The sequence below is a fragment of the Choloepus didactylus genome, chromosome 9 (assembly GCF_015220235.1).
Source record: "Choloepus didactylus isolate mChoDid1 chromosome 9, mChoDid1.pri, whole genome shotgun sequence".
NCBI lineage: Eukaryota > Metazoa > Chordata > Mammalia > Pilosa > Megalonychidae > Choloepus > Choloepus didactylus.
This window is the reverse complement of record NC_051315.1, coordinates 71983855-71998241: the sequence shown is the minus strand read 5'-3', so window position 1 is coordinate 71998241 and position 14387 is coordinate 71983855. Positions and strand designations below refer to the sequence as shown.

The 14387-nt window shown below is 34.8% G+C and overlaps 1 protein-coding gene across 3 annotated transcripts in view; it reads right to left on the bottom strand.

Moving 5' to 3' along the window:
- Positions 1-14033, bottom strand: part of PPP1R1C (protein phosphatase 1 regulatory inhibitor subunit 1C) — a 163378-nt gene extending 149345 nt beyond the window's left edge. For all 3 annotated transcript variants that reach the window (XR_005218864.1, XM_037850022.1, XM_037850023.1), the window contains exons 1-2: positions 13759-14033; positions 12023-12083 (exon numbers count right to left, since the gene is read on the bottom strand). Coding sequence is in view for 2 of the 3 variants with exons in the window: in XM_037850022.1 (XP_037705950.1) it covers positions 12023-12083; positions 13759-13839 (142 nt within the window). In the remaining variant the exon portion in view is untranslated. The remainder of the gene's footprint in view (positions 1-12022; positions 12084-13758) is intronic.
- Between the last annotated feature and the right edge of the window lie 354 nt (positions 14034-14387).

The window sequence follows — 14387 nt, the reverse complement described above, 5'->3', positions numbered from 1 at the left end:
GCTAAATATACTCTGCTTGTGCTATATAAATGGAACAACAAAGCCTGGATGACAACATATCTATTTACAACATGGTAACTAAACATTTTAAGCCCACTGTTGAGACCAGCTGCTCAGGAAAAAAAGATTCCTTTTAAAATATTACTGCTCGTTTACAATGCATCTGGTCACCCAAGAGCTCTAATGGAGATGGACAATGAGATTAATGTTGCTTATATGCCTGCTAACACAACATCCATTCTGCAGCCCATTTCACTTTCAAGTCTTATTATTTAAGAAATAAATTTTGTAAGACTATAGCTGCATAGATAGTGGTTCCTCTGATGAGTCTCAGCAAAGTCAACTGAAAGCCTTCTGGAAAAGATTCACCATTCTAGATGCCATTAAGAACATTTCTGATTCTTGGGGAGGAAGGCAAAATATCAACAAGAACAGGAGTTCGAAAGAAGATAATTCCAACCCTCATGGGTGACTTTGAGGGGTTCAGGATTTTAGTGAAGAAGTCACTGCTGATGTGGTGGCAATAGCAAGAGAACTAGAATTAGAAGTGGATCCTGAAGATGTGACTGAATTGCTGAAATCTTATGATAAAACTTGAATGGATGAGGAGTTGCTTCTTATGGAGATGGAATCTACTCCTGGTGAAGATGCTGTGAACATTGTTGAAATGACAAAAAAGGATTTAGAACATGTCATATATTTAGTTGGTAAAGCAGAGGCAGGGTTTGAGAGGATTGACTCCAATTTTGAAAGAAGTTCTATTGCGGGTAAAATGCTCTCAAATGGCATCACATGATGCAGAGAAATCTTTCATGAAAGGAACAGTCAGTGCATCAAACTTCATTGTTGTCTTATTTTAAGAAATTGCCACAGCCACCCCTAATCTTTAGCCACCACTACCCTGATAAGTCATCAGCCATCAGCAAGGCAAGATCCTCCACCAGCAAAAAAATTAATGACTTGCTAAAGGCTCAGATGATTGTTAGCAATTTTTAGCAATAAAGTATTTTAAATTAAGGTATGTACACTTTTAGGCATAATGCTATTGCACACTTAATAGACTACAATATAGTATAAACATAACTTTTACATGAACTTGGGTACCAAAAAATGCATGTGACTTGCTTTATTGCAATATCTGTTTTATTGCAGAGGTCTGGAACTGAACTCGCAATATCTCTGTGGCATGCCTGTATAATATTTTCCAACACCGATAACGCAGTGGCAGCAAACAGACTGGGAGGGGAGAAGTGAATTCTGGGCCCATAATCTTCATGACTAGAACATTTGTCTAGGACGTGCCTCCACCCCAGACTTCACAGGTCCCTCCTGAGCCACAGGAGGATAATTTCTCAGAAAGGTCAGGGATAAGATGTTGCATTTCATCAGAGTACTTGCGTTTTAGAAAACTATTAAGGATGAAGATGGAATATAATAACAACAATAAAAACTTCAAAAGGTAGAATTTGAGAAGCAACCTAGATTTAGAAGATACTTGCCAGCATCTTTAAAATCTTACCACTTAAGTGTTTGCCTCTATAGAGAGATCTTTATTTGTTTATATTGTAGTTTTGCATTGTCTTTGTTTAATTCAGAAGATTTGAAGTGGAGCCTGCATTCCCCAAAGTATACCAAGTCCTCTTGACAAATTATTGTCCTACCCAGGGCCCCAGACACTCATCTGTGTCACCCTGCCTGTGCCTCAGAGACATTTCAATTTGAGACCCTGGTTAAATTCTGCTACCAACTTTTGTCTAGGATTGTTGGGACCATGTCAAATCAGTGTTTGAGGAAGGTCATGTCTAGAAAATGATGGGAGAAAATAGATTAGCCCAAGGATTGAAAGGTTGTTCCTGAGTAATTACAAACTAAAGAAATTTGACAAAAACCCTTCTCCATTAATTACCTAACTTGACTAGATTTTTTGTTAAAGGTTAACACGTAACGTTAATTTAGTGTTTTCTTAAATATGACTATCAACTGGATGCAATGAGAAAGAGCTGTTAGTAACTGTCTTGAAATTTAAATTTGAAACTGACTGTGCAGTTATAAACTACCCAGAATAACTGAAAATGTCATCAGTGTCTATGTTATGCTGACAAAAAAATAGACATCTATTTATTCAACAGACCAAGGGCCTTCTTCCTAATGAATATATTTATATTCTGTGAAATAGGATGGTATTGAAAGAAATGCAGTTTGGAGCCAAATAAGCCTGGCTTTCTCACTTATTGGACCTTCAGAGAATGAGCCACCTTTCTTTAGTCACATAGCCATAAACAGGAAGATTCAGATCCAGGGCTGAATATTCCAAAGTCTCTGTCCAATTACTACATGCCTGCTTCCCCAGAATAGTAGTTTCCATTTGTGGTTAATTGAATTACATATCCCTATTTAGACATGTTCTTAGTCTTAATCCATGTTATTGTGGGTGTGTGCCCATTATAAGTAGGATCTCCTGAAGATGTTGCTTTAGTTAAGCGATGGCCCAACTGAATGAGGTTGGGCCTTAATCCAGATTATGGGAATCCTTTATAAGCAGAAGAAATTCAGACATAGTGAGAGAAAGTCATGGGGAAGAGGCAGAAGTCAATGGAAACTGGAAGAGAAAGGAGAGGACATTGCTAAGTGACATGAGGCAGGGATACAAGCCAAGGAACCCCAAGGAGCTCCAGAAGCCAGCATCAGAGTGTTACAGACACTGGACTCAAAATTGTGAGTCAATAAGTTCCTGTTGTTTAGGCAACCCATTGTGTGGTGTTTGTCATAGCAGCTCAGGAAAACTAAGACACCATTTGTCAAGCAGCTAGTCTGTATCCATGTACTTTATATCATATTCTTATCTCCAAAAACTGTCTGAGGTAGCCATTTCTCTACTTAATATCTTTGTATTTTTATCACATATTATTGGTTTTACTGTCAACAAACATGGGACATATTGTAAATTTGCCTCAAGGAGGTTTCTCTATAAGGGCAGTGATAGTGACTTGCCTATTTTATCCCTAGAGCAGCTAACACTGTGCCTTAATCGAAAGTCTGTGCCTACATTATTGTGAGTATAATTAACAGTGCTGAATTGTGTGTGTATCATAGTTAGTCACTAGAAGGAAAGCTGGAGGATTAACATGGGACTGTATAACATAGTAACCCTGTTGTGATGAATGAAATATGTCAATAGTACAAATACAAAGAATTTTCTTTACATGAACTAGAACAAATATACTTCACTAGTACAAAGGTGGTAATATAGGGTAATATATGGGGAAAAAAATTACAATGCCAACTATGGACTATAGTTACAGTAATATTTTAATATTCTTTCTTCAGTTGTAACAAAGGTTCCATACCAATGCTAGGTGTCATAATGGGGGGTATATGGAATATGGAGTTTTTCTTTTGGAGCAAAGAAAATGTTCACAAATTGATTGTGGGTTATAAATGCACAATTCTGTGTGCATACTGAAAAGCCACTGATTGTACACTTTGGGTGGATTGTATGGTTGTAATAAAGCAGCTTTAAAAAAAAAAAGTCTGTGCTAAAAAATGCTTGATTGATTGACATTGGATTTGAGATTTTTTTCCATTAATTTAACAGCCCATGGCATTTAACATCTACTTTACTGGCAATTTAGAATAAATAAACAATTTTGGCTCTGGTCTCAAGCCTTAAATACTTAAAGACAGAAGATCAAAAGAATTCTACATATTCTTTAGAGAATATGTATTCCTCTATCCCTTGGCCAAAATTAATCTTAACTTTATCTGGGCACCTAATGTTTCTGTTACTATAATTGTATTCAAGTTCATCCAGGTATATTAATTTACTGCTATCTAGACCACATGTTCCTAGAGAATTTAGAACTATGACTCATAAATATTTATTAAATTTAATTGAATGCATAAATCAATAGAGTTAGAGGTAGGAGGAGAGTGTTAGAATAATATAGGGAGACAATTGGTCAGATTAGCCAAGGAAAGCTTTTGAGACTTAGTGAGTCTTGTGCTGCAATTCCAGTAGAGAAATTGGAGGATAAGATGAGACACACAAATGAGTCAGTCTAGACTTAATCTTAAGAGCTGGCAACAGAGACCCACTTTGAGGAACCAAAGAAAGGTTATCCAGAGTGTAGCATTGGGACAGCATATGGAAATGAGAAAAAAGAGAATGGGATCAAAAGTTATCAGTCAACTAAGTGTTTGATAGGTATATCTAAAGAATTTTTATGCTCAATATTCAACTTTCTTTCCTTCCACATACTATTAGAATACGGATTTCATTTTCAATAAAATACAAAGCTGCCACAAAAATCTTTATTGCTTGCAATAGTTTTTTCATAACTTTGTAGTCATCAGTAGCATGTTTACTTTAAAGTAAGTTCTGAAGAACTCATAATCCATGAAATTTATATTTGTAGATAAGACATGCTCAGTTGGATCAATAACACAATATAGGATACATAACAATTAAAAACAGCTCATGGATAATGACCATGTAGTCATATCCTGATGAATTGTCTGCTTTTTATCAAATACTCCTGTGTCTTGGAGACTGGCACTGCCTTACTAGAGTTAGAATAGGAAAAGAGTCAGGCCATATTCTGATAAGAAATGCAGGTTTTAGTAGAACTCAAGCTTTTTCTCAGCATGGGTCTTCAGTATCTAGTTTGTTGCAGGCACTGTGCTAGACATATTCTCACATCTCAGTATCCTATCTAAGAAAGGAAGAAACTGAGCCTATAGAGGTTAAGTACAGATCCAAAGTCTCACCACCAGTAGCAGGTAAAGATGGGATTCACACTGAGGTCTTACTCCAAAGCAAGTGCTTAGCCTACTACAACCACTGCCTCTCTACATCATATACAAGTATCTTAGAGGTATTTTCATCTGCTATATCCCCTACAGGTAGAGACACAGAGGACAAAAAAGATGAAGTGAATTGGCCCTACAACTACTCTGCATATTTCCCTAAGCTATATGCTAGTATTCAAAATGAACAAAGACAGCCATCTTGCTGAAATAATATATATATATATATATTTCATAATTTTATGAATTGCCCTTTCATTTTTCTTTCACTTAATTTTAAGATTATACTAGTTCCCTTGAACACTTACAGTGTAGCAAAACCTTGGCATTACTAAGAATTGGAATCTCAACATGATTCATATTTATACTGATTGATTGGGCTATTTGGCTGCACAGACTGAATAGTTATGGTAAAATAAGTCAATAAATTTGTACAGTACATCAATCTCTGAAAGCCAAATGGATCATTTGTCTTTAAATCACTCAGCATGGTTTGGTATTCAACTCACAGAAATAAGTACTGAAGAGAAAAATTGAGCTTTTTTGACAATTCCTTAGAAACAGATACCAATTAACTCTTGAATGGTCTTCAAACATTGAACCTTTCTTTGTTTTGTACTATCATTAATACTGATAAGGCAAAAATAAATGCTGAGCAATTGGCAAGGATTGTGAATCAATGAATTACAACCATATTCCCAAAGAAGATGAAGACTAAGAATGAAAATGACTATATGAACTATGGGTCCAATGCAGCTTTTACTTGAATATATGTAATTGGAGGCTCTGGGATGACAGGCACTGTGAGGTCTGACTATGTCTTACCCACCCTTAAAAGTCCCAGGAAAATCCTCATTGTCGTCCTTAGAACCCCCAGTCAAGGTGACTGGTTCCCCTTCAACCACACAATCATTCATTTTTATCAAGAGTCTCCATAAAAAGAGATTTTGTGCACATCATAACACTGGAAATAAGTCTCTATGTTAACTTTACTGAAGCTGCAAAACTTCCCATTGCCTTTGGATAAACAGAATATTATCAGAAATCCCTGGAATTTTTGTACAATTTTGTCTGAGTCTAGCATTGTTCTCTGTCATCCAGTGTCTCAGGATTATAAACCCAGAGCCTTCAAAATCTAAGTGAACTGAGTTTCGGAACTCAGTTCTGAAATGCATACCTTTATTTAGATAGTCCTATACTACATTCAGAATTGACTGTGACTTCTTTTTCAATTTGTGGAGCTGAATAGCCCAATCAACTAGAAATTCCAGTTTTCTCTAGTGACTAGATTTACTATCAAGATTAAAAGGAGACAGTGTGATATTTAATTCATCAATCTCGTATGTCTCATATTAACTAGTATTTTTATTATTCTGAGGTATGTGAGAACATACTTTTGATTTTATTCTTTGGAGCTAAAACAGTCAAAGACAAAGTCAATATCCCCAGAATTTGGTTGTGATAGGAAGTTCAATCAATACCTCCCAAAAATCACTTTATATTATATTTCTGTATTTCTGGTCCATTTTTTAGATGTACAATAAACTTTTAAATGATGCCAAAACTCCTAGGTGTTTACCCAAAACTTCCCTTAGCTCCAGGCCTCTTACAGTTCATTTATGTTTAATAGGCATCAGGTCCATTACATTTAATTGTAACCATATTTTCTCTGCTTAATGGTAAGTGGAAAAGAATGGAATGCCACAAGTTTAATATTCATAAGGTCTGCTCTAGGCTGGCTTTTTACTGGAAGACTGTGTTCAGTTCTGGACTCCAAAGACAAAGAGCCTGAGAGAATTTGGATAGAGTTCATTAAGTGCTTTTGGGGGGTTTGGGAGTTTGAATCCAAAAAAGAAAATAATAAAAAATGCTTTCAAATATTTTAAAAGGTGAGTAAATGAACCTTTATTGAAGAGAGTACACTAAGATTTATTGTAGAATAAAGTGGGCATTACCAAAGTTTGGTATAAGAAACCATTTATCTAACACTGAGAATTCGCAGACCTAAATTGAAAAATAGGGGTAATTATGGAATCCTCAGAAGGTTATAGAATAGATCAAGTCTCAGGGACTTGGGTTGGTTTATATATCTTTCATGAAAATGTGTGGTTAGGCTTATTTTCTCAAGTTCTTTTCCAACTCTAGATTTCTAATACTAGTAGTCAAATGTACAGTCTTCTCATAAATCTATTAAAGACAATAAAGTTTAGCTGTATCTATAAATGTGATAAAATAAATTGCAGAAAGTGGCATTACCATTTATTTCTACATAGAGAGGATTTATGTGTAGACATTCTTCTAAATAAAAATATAGGAGCCAAACCAGTTAACTATAGATTATGAGTTAAAGCAAGCCATGCATAGAAAAAGAATAGACAATGATGCTTACTATATACATTCAGAGAGATTATAAATCAGCTCTTAATTAGAGGAAAAATTGAAAATACAGAAAGATAAGCAGTTTGCTACACTGGCAGTCTCAGAAAACATTTGAAAACATGAAATATGCCTCCCTATATCAATATCTCAGGCTTTCAATATATTTTTGCTGCCACCTGGCTGTTTTAGAGTCATCCCTAGAAGCAAATACCTGTTTTTTTTCCCTGTTCTGTGATAAAAACACTCCTTCTGCTATCAAACTTTCCAACCCTGATGGCTCAATTTAAAAAATAGAGCCATGTTTCCCATTCTTTCAGAGTTCATCTGATTAACCCATGCCAAAGTATTATATATCCTTTATAGGTTATTCGCTGTTTCAGCAGTGCTTTTACTCCTGAGAATTCTAGGCCATTTGTTAGAACCCATTTTGCTGCCTGGGAAATCCTTCCAAACAGGTACCTACATTACCTGTGTGCCTAGACCAGCACAGATGAACCAGCAAACAAGAAAAATCTGGATTTACATGTTGAAGTGGCTTTCTATTCTGTTTCCCCTTTATCAAATACAAACAGAATGCCTATGTTTTTCTGTATCTACAGTTAAATCATTCATTTAAGTACTCTTTATAATGGACTACTTCTGCAAATTCCTGAAAAGGGGAAAAAATAAGCTGTGTCTAATTCATTTAACAATGTTTGCAATACACTGATCTCATCATATGAATTGGAAGAGTTTGTTAATTACATCTCTATAATGGAGAATTTAATTTTCTTTGCTTCATTAATTGATGATAAAGAAATATTTGCAGGGATTTTAATTTTAAACCGTATTAATGACAGGTGGTTCCAAGAACACTTATTTGCTTCCAGTGAATGGAAGAGATTTGTTTAGTTTTGGCAGGATTTAAACTGCACTCAATATTTGTTTATTAAAGAACACATAGCTTTGGAGATCCAGAAAAAGCAATTGCTTAAGAAAGGGCATTTAATACTTGCAAGGTTTTTTTTATTATTATTATTATTATTTGTTAGTTTTGTTTTGTTTGAAAGATAGAGTTCAGGTAATATTTGGAGTACAAAGAATTTTTTAGTAGGGCAGAAATATTTAATCAGATTAGATTGTGAAAATGCTATTCATCTTGTTTTAATACATCTTAATTCTTAAATATCACATACAAAGGTTTTATTTCAGAACATAGCTATTAATGACAGTTAACATTTATGTTGCACTTTGCAGATTTTGAGACGTGTTCACATTAACTCTTTGGACTCTTTTGATCATTACAACAATCCTGTGAGGTAGAAAGGACAGACAGTATGATCCCTGTTTTATAGTTGACAACATAAAGCTTAGAGATGTTATCCCTTATTCAAGACCACATGACTAATAGAGAACAATATTCAGGTTTGGTTTGATTTGTTTAGGTTTGGTTTTAGGTTTTGGGTTGTTGTTCGTTGGATTTTTAGTTATTTCCCCAACAACCACCGTGCTAGATAAATTTTACTGAGAAAACCTTCGTTTTTTGTTTTTGTTTTTTTGCTGCAAGAATCCATCACAAATCCAAAAATCTCTGGTTGCTATACACACTGATGCACGAGATATGCACAGGTAAGATTGGTCTCTTCTAAACTATTCTAGTTTCCACAGAGGAGGATGAAGACACAGGAAGATGGCATTACTGAGATGACACAGCTCCAATGGTACGTACAAACAGAGAGAAGGAGGGTGTCAATTAGGGAAATAGGGCAATGTCATCTAGTAATTTGGAGGTCTGGTAAGATAAAAGTTTCTAGAGACAAACTAAACTTCATTCCCAGGGATATTAAAATATAATTTCTAACCGACTAAGCTAAGTGACCCAGAAAAAAAAAACTTATTTAAAGTTTGAGTTTGGTCATCTATGGGGCCTGAGTGTCTAGACACATTTATGGATCCCATTATGTAATACAAACTTAAAATTTCAAGACCAGTGCCATGCCATAGGAAATGAATGGACGCTAGAATCAGAATTATCTGGCTTTATCTCTGGAATGTTATATCTAGTGACACTTCTCCTCTCTGATACTTTTCTCAAATGTAAAGTGAGTATTTGGCATTAAAGAAAAACACGTTTGGCATTCAAGGAGCAATAGTTACTACTTTTTGAGCGCAAGTATGGGCCACAAAATTTCACTTGCATGATTTCACTATGTTCTAACAGAAACAATGCCTGCAGAATTCTAAGAGCTGCTAGAAGGGAATCATCCAGGACATCTAGAAATCAAGGTTGGCAACAGTCTTCAAGGCTAACATAAGGAAGTAAGTTCTAGAATATTGTTGAAGAGTCTTCCACTGTGAGCAAGGCAATGATGGAAAACTATAAAATTACCTCAAAACTGAGATTTAGTCATTATGGTTTATTCATATTTATTTATAAACCATACACATACATCCCATTTGCACCTCTTATTCAACTAAATATAAGTGAATTAACATTTATTAAATGAGATAATGTATTTGGAAATGATTTTGAAATGCTAAAGCCATGAGCAAGAAAAGTAATAGATAAATGGGGCTTTATCAAAATTAAAAACTTCTGTGCAAACGACTTCACCATGAAAGTAAAAAGACAGCCTATAGAATGGGAGAATATATTTGAAAAGCACGTATCTGATAAGGGTTTAATATCCAGATTATATAAAGAAATCTTACAACTCAACAACAAAGACAAACAACCCAATTTAAAAAATGGGCAAAAGATTTGAACAGATCTCTCTCCAAGGAAGATATACAAATGGCCAAAAAGCACATGAAAAATGGTCGGTCATTACCGTTAGGGAAAAGAAAATCAAAACCACACTGAGATACCATTTCACAACCACCAAAATGGCTACTGTTCAAAAAGTGAAAAATTACAAGAGTTAGAGAGGATGTGGAGAAAGAAAACACTTCATTACCAGTGGGAATGTAAAATGGTGCAGCCGTTGTGGAAAAGTTTGGCAGTTCCTCAGAAGGTTAATTGTAAACTACCATATGACCCAGAAATCCTACTTCTGGATTATATACCCATAAAAATTGAAAGCAGGGACTCAAAAAAGATTATTTGCACACCAATGTTTATAGCAGCATTATTTACAATTGCCAAAAGATGGAAGGAACCCAAGTGTCCATCAACCGATAAATGCTTAAGCAAATGGTTATATACATACAATGAAATATTATTCAATCTTAAACTGGAATGAAGTTCTGATACATGTGACAACATGGATGAACCTTGATGACATCATGTTGAGTGAAATAAGACAGTCACAAAAGGACAAAGATTATTATGATCTCGCTCATATTAAATAATTAGAATAAGCAAATTCATAGCGTCAGAAATTAGAATACATATTACCAATGGCCATGGTCGGGGTAGGGAATTTGGAATTAATGCTTAATTGGTACAAAATTTCTGTTTGGGCTGATGGAAAAGTTTTGGTAATGAATGGTGGTGATGATTGCACAACATTACAAATGTAATTAACAGCCCTGAATTGTATATTTAATGTGGTTAAAAGGGTAAATTTTAGGTTGTGTATATGTTGCCAGAATAAAAATTTTAAAAACCATGGAACCATAAAACACAAACAGTAAGCCTTAATGTAAACTATAGACTAAAGTTAATACTATAATTATAATAATATCATTTCATCAGTTATAACAAAGGTACACACTATTACCAAGTATTAATAAAAGGGAAAACTGTGTGTGAGGAGGGTATATGGGAATTCTGTACTTTCTGCATCATTTTTCTGTAAACCCACAATTTCTCTAATTAAAAAAAAAAATGCTTTAGCACTTTAATGATTTAGGGTCAAATTATAAACCTTTTGTTTTCAGCAGGAATAAATTAGCTTACTTATTTCCCATTAGCTGAACATTTTCTAGCAGTTGGCCTCAATGATGAATATTCTACTAGAATCTTACTCCTTTCATATGTGTATTTCTCTAATTAGAAAGGTAGCTGGGGAAAAAAAAGGCTATTTTGCCCTAGAATTCTTAAAATGGATCATTCATTACAACCTAAAATTAGAATCATTTTTCCACTATTAAAGCTCCTTTTGTCTACCCTGATTTTTTTTTAATGTGTAAACAATCTAACACCAAATCCTGCCTGATTACAAAATAATGGACTAACCTTTGCTTTCCTACTTCATTTCTAGAAGCAGAACTTAAATGTGAGACTAAATTCACCCCACTCAATTAGTAAATAATGTTTGCATATTGCTGATCGCAGTCTTTATCAGGAATAATAATGAAGCTTTACTTTTTACCAGAAATGGAGAATAAAACCTCAACAAATGGATGCAAACCTTTCAAATGACTCAAATGGGCAGCGCTGAAAATTGATCTGGTTACTTTTCAATTGCATTATTCAGAGATGACATCAGCGGCAAAGCTGTAGCCAATGCTGGCTCATTGCCTACCCCATGACAACCTTTTATAAAGAAAAAACCTCCTCTGTAAAGATATAAGCATCTCTAGGGCTGTAAATTGAGCTCTGAAACCCAATTAAACCAACTTTCCATCATCCGCATTAATAAGCAGTGAACCAGATTCCATACAAACACCTGAACACATGACAGCCAATGCTAACAAAACAGTTCGCAGCATATCATCACTGGTGTGTCATTCTAGAGGAAAAGCAGGCTTTTGGCTGAGGCATTTCCTACAATATTTCTTTTTGAGAGTAGCTTGTTAAATTACTGCTAACTGAATTCCTGAATTGAAACTCCTTGGGAATGACACACTCTTTGATGTTCCTAAAACTGTTCCTTTCTGTTCCATCAGTGTGAAAGACAACATGCTTCTTTACCTGGAGGGTTATGTTCATTCAGAATCACAAGTGATGCTGGTGTAGGTCTTCTTTTCCTTATCTGTGAACAACAAAGGACCAGCTAACATCAGTGAGAATCCAGCACTGACCCAGGTTACTCCACTGCTTGCAAATCTGTTCCATCTTCATCTTTTCCCAACATAAAAATGCAGACTTCTGGAGGGCATGCAGTAAGTGCTCACTAATTTTATTCTGGAATAATAGAAGGCCAGACAGTATGGCTGAAAGATTTTAGTGTATCTTTTTTGACCAAAAAGCTACATTTCCACAGAAAAGAAATAGTTGCATATAAATAAATGATGCAATTGGGAATTAATATTCAGTCAAAGTACAAGGAGGGCTTGCTGAATTCATGGCTCTCTTGGTCTTCATAATATTGATGCTTTTAAGATCCATTATCCTTATTTCTAAATAAGATAAGTGAAGCTTAGAAAACTCAAATTTCTAGTAGTTACCATGGCGTTAACAGCTTGAATTTTAAATTTGATTTATAGTGTTATTTTTTTTATTTTCTAGTATAAGATTTTGAACAAATCAACAAATAAAGAATGGATACAGACCTTATGAGAATACGTAATTCATTTTAAACCAAGAGGTTTTTTTTCCTTGTTTTAAGAGTTACAGGAACATATTATGATCAGAATCTTTAATGTATCCTTGATTCCTTGAACATACTTGTTTATAGGTAAATTCTCAAAATAAGTCAGGATAGAGGATAAAATTTTACCAATGACATCTTGGCCAAGATTGAGTCAGTTCTCCACACAGAATAAAAACATATTTAAGGTTGTAATTTATGTGGCCTGAGTCTGGATGGATCTATTTCAGATTATCAAAACATCCTAGGAAATTATGAGTCTCAGATTCAATCGTTATATTTAAGGCTTTGTACCAAATATTTCTAAAAGGTATCATGGATAATTTTGGTTTTAAGCAATTAATGAATTAGTTTGATGATCCTGTAAATTTCTTTGCTTTTGCCTCCCCACAATTATAGTTTTACACAAATGATCTTTAGAATGGTGCCACTGCATCAGGACTTGAAGTAAATATGAATATGAAAGGTGATATAGATGTAAAATGGTCTTATGTTCTTGAAAGAGAGAGAAGAAAGACAGATATTTAGATATATTAGACATGGAAAAGGAATCCAGAAAATGTTAAAATTTATAATCTCTGAATAAAACATTTACAAAAATTATACATATACCTGTAAATCCTATCTATATTACATAGACTTATAATTTATTACTGCTTCAAATACATAATGAAAAAATATCAAAATAAAATATTAGCCTATAGTTTGGAATTATTTAAGCATTTAATACTTTCATTGTTAAATCAATCTCTTTATGTTATAAATAATGAAACAAAAGCTTGTTAATTTTGAGAATATTTTTAAACATTGCTATAAATGTTGCACCTGTTATTTCAATAAGTGAAAGCAAAATATTTTTGTAACCAAATCTGAATTGCTAATATAACCAATTTTCTTTAATGGATGCTAATTTTGTATCAAATGAAGTGATGCATTTTAGCCAATAGTTTCCCCGATGCAACTGAAATGCAAGTGCATATAGATACCAGCTTATTTCTCATTCACATATCCTGAAAGTCAGAAAGTTAGGCATATTCAAGAGGAGAGAACCTTTCAATTAACAACAAGAACGTACAACTGAATTAAGCTTCTTTTGTCTCTACCCAATTCCACTTACCTGCTCTGCTGCTTCGGGTGCAATCTGACTCTGGAATAAAGGCACAGCAAATTGTATCTTTTTGGGGCTGTTGGGCTCCATGATAATGATGAGAATTAGAGATGTGAAGAGCTCTGAGAGACTAACCCCAAGTGGTGTCTGGGATGTGCTTCCTCAGGCACACTCCACCAAGCCACACAGAGTGCTTTGTAATAAATAGCTGTAATTCCAGAGCGAGTGAGTGAAGATGCCCAGGTTTGAGTAACTCCCTTCTTCAACATCTACAGTGATGCCCAGCTTGCCTGTTCCCCCACCAATCCCTTGGATCCTCTCAACACAATAGGGAAAGGAACAATAAGCTAATTGTGTGCCTCTTCACTAATACACATGCCAAGCATTCACTCAGCAGCTAATTGAAAATGCAATGCTAGCCTTGAAGGACCCGCTGCCTTGGGATTTGTGAGAAAGGCTCTATCCACTGTACATTACTAACCGGCTTCTCAAAAGTGCAATGTAAGCTCCCTCTGAGTATTGCAGGGATGGGCCATTCATTATTGATGAATTTAAAGCAGGAAGTTCTTAGAGTTTGGGGGCAGGGTTTGGCTATGGAGTCATTTCATTTCTCTTGCAGCAACTTCTAAGTCAGACCC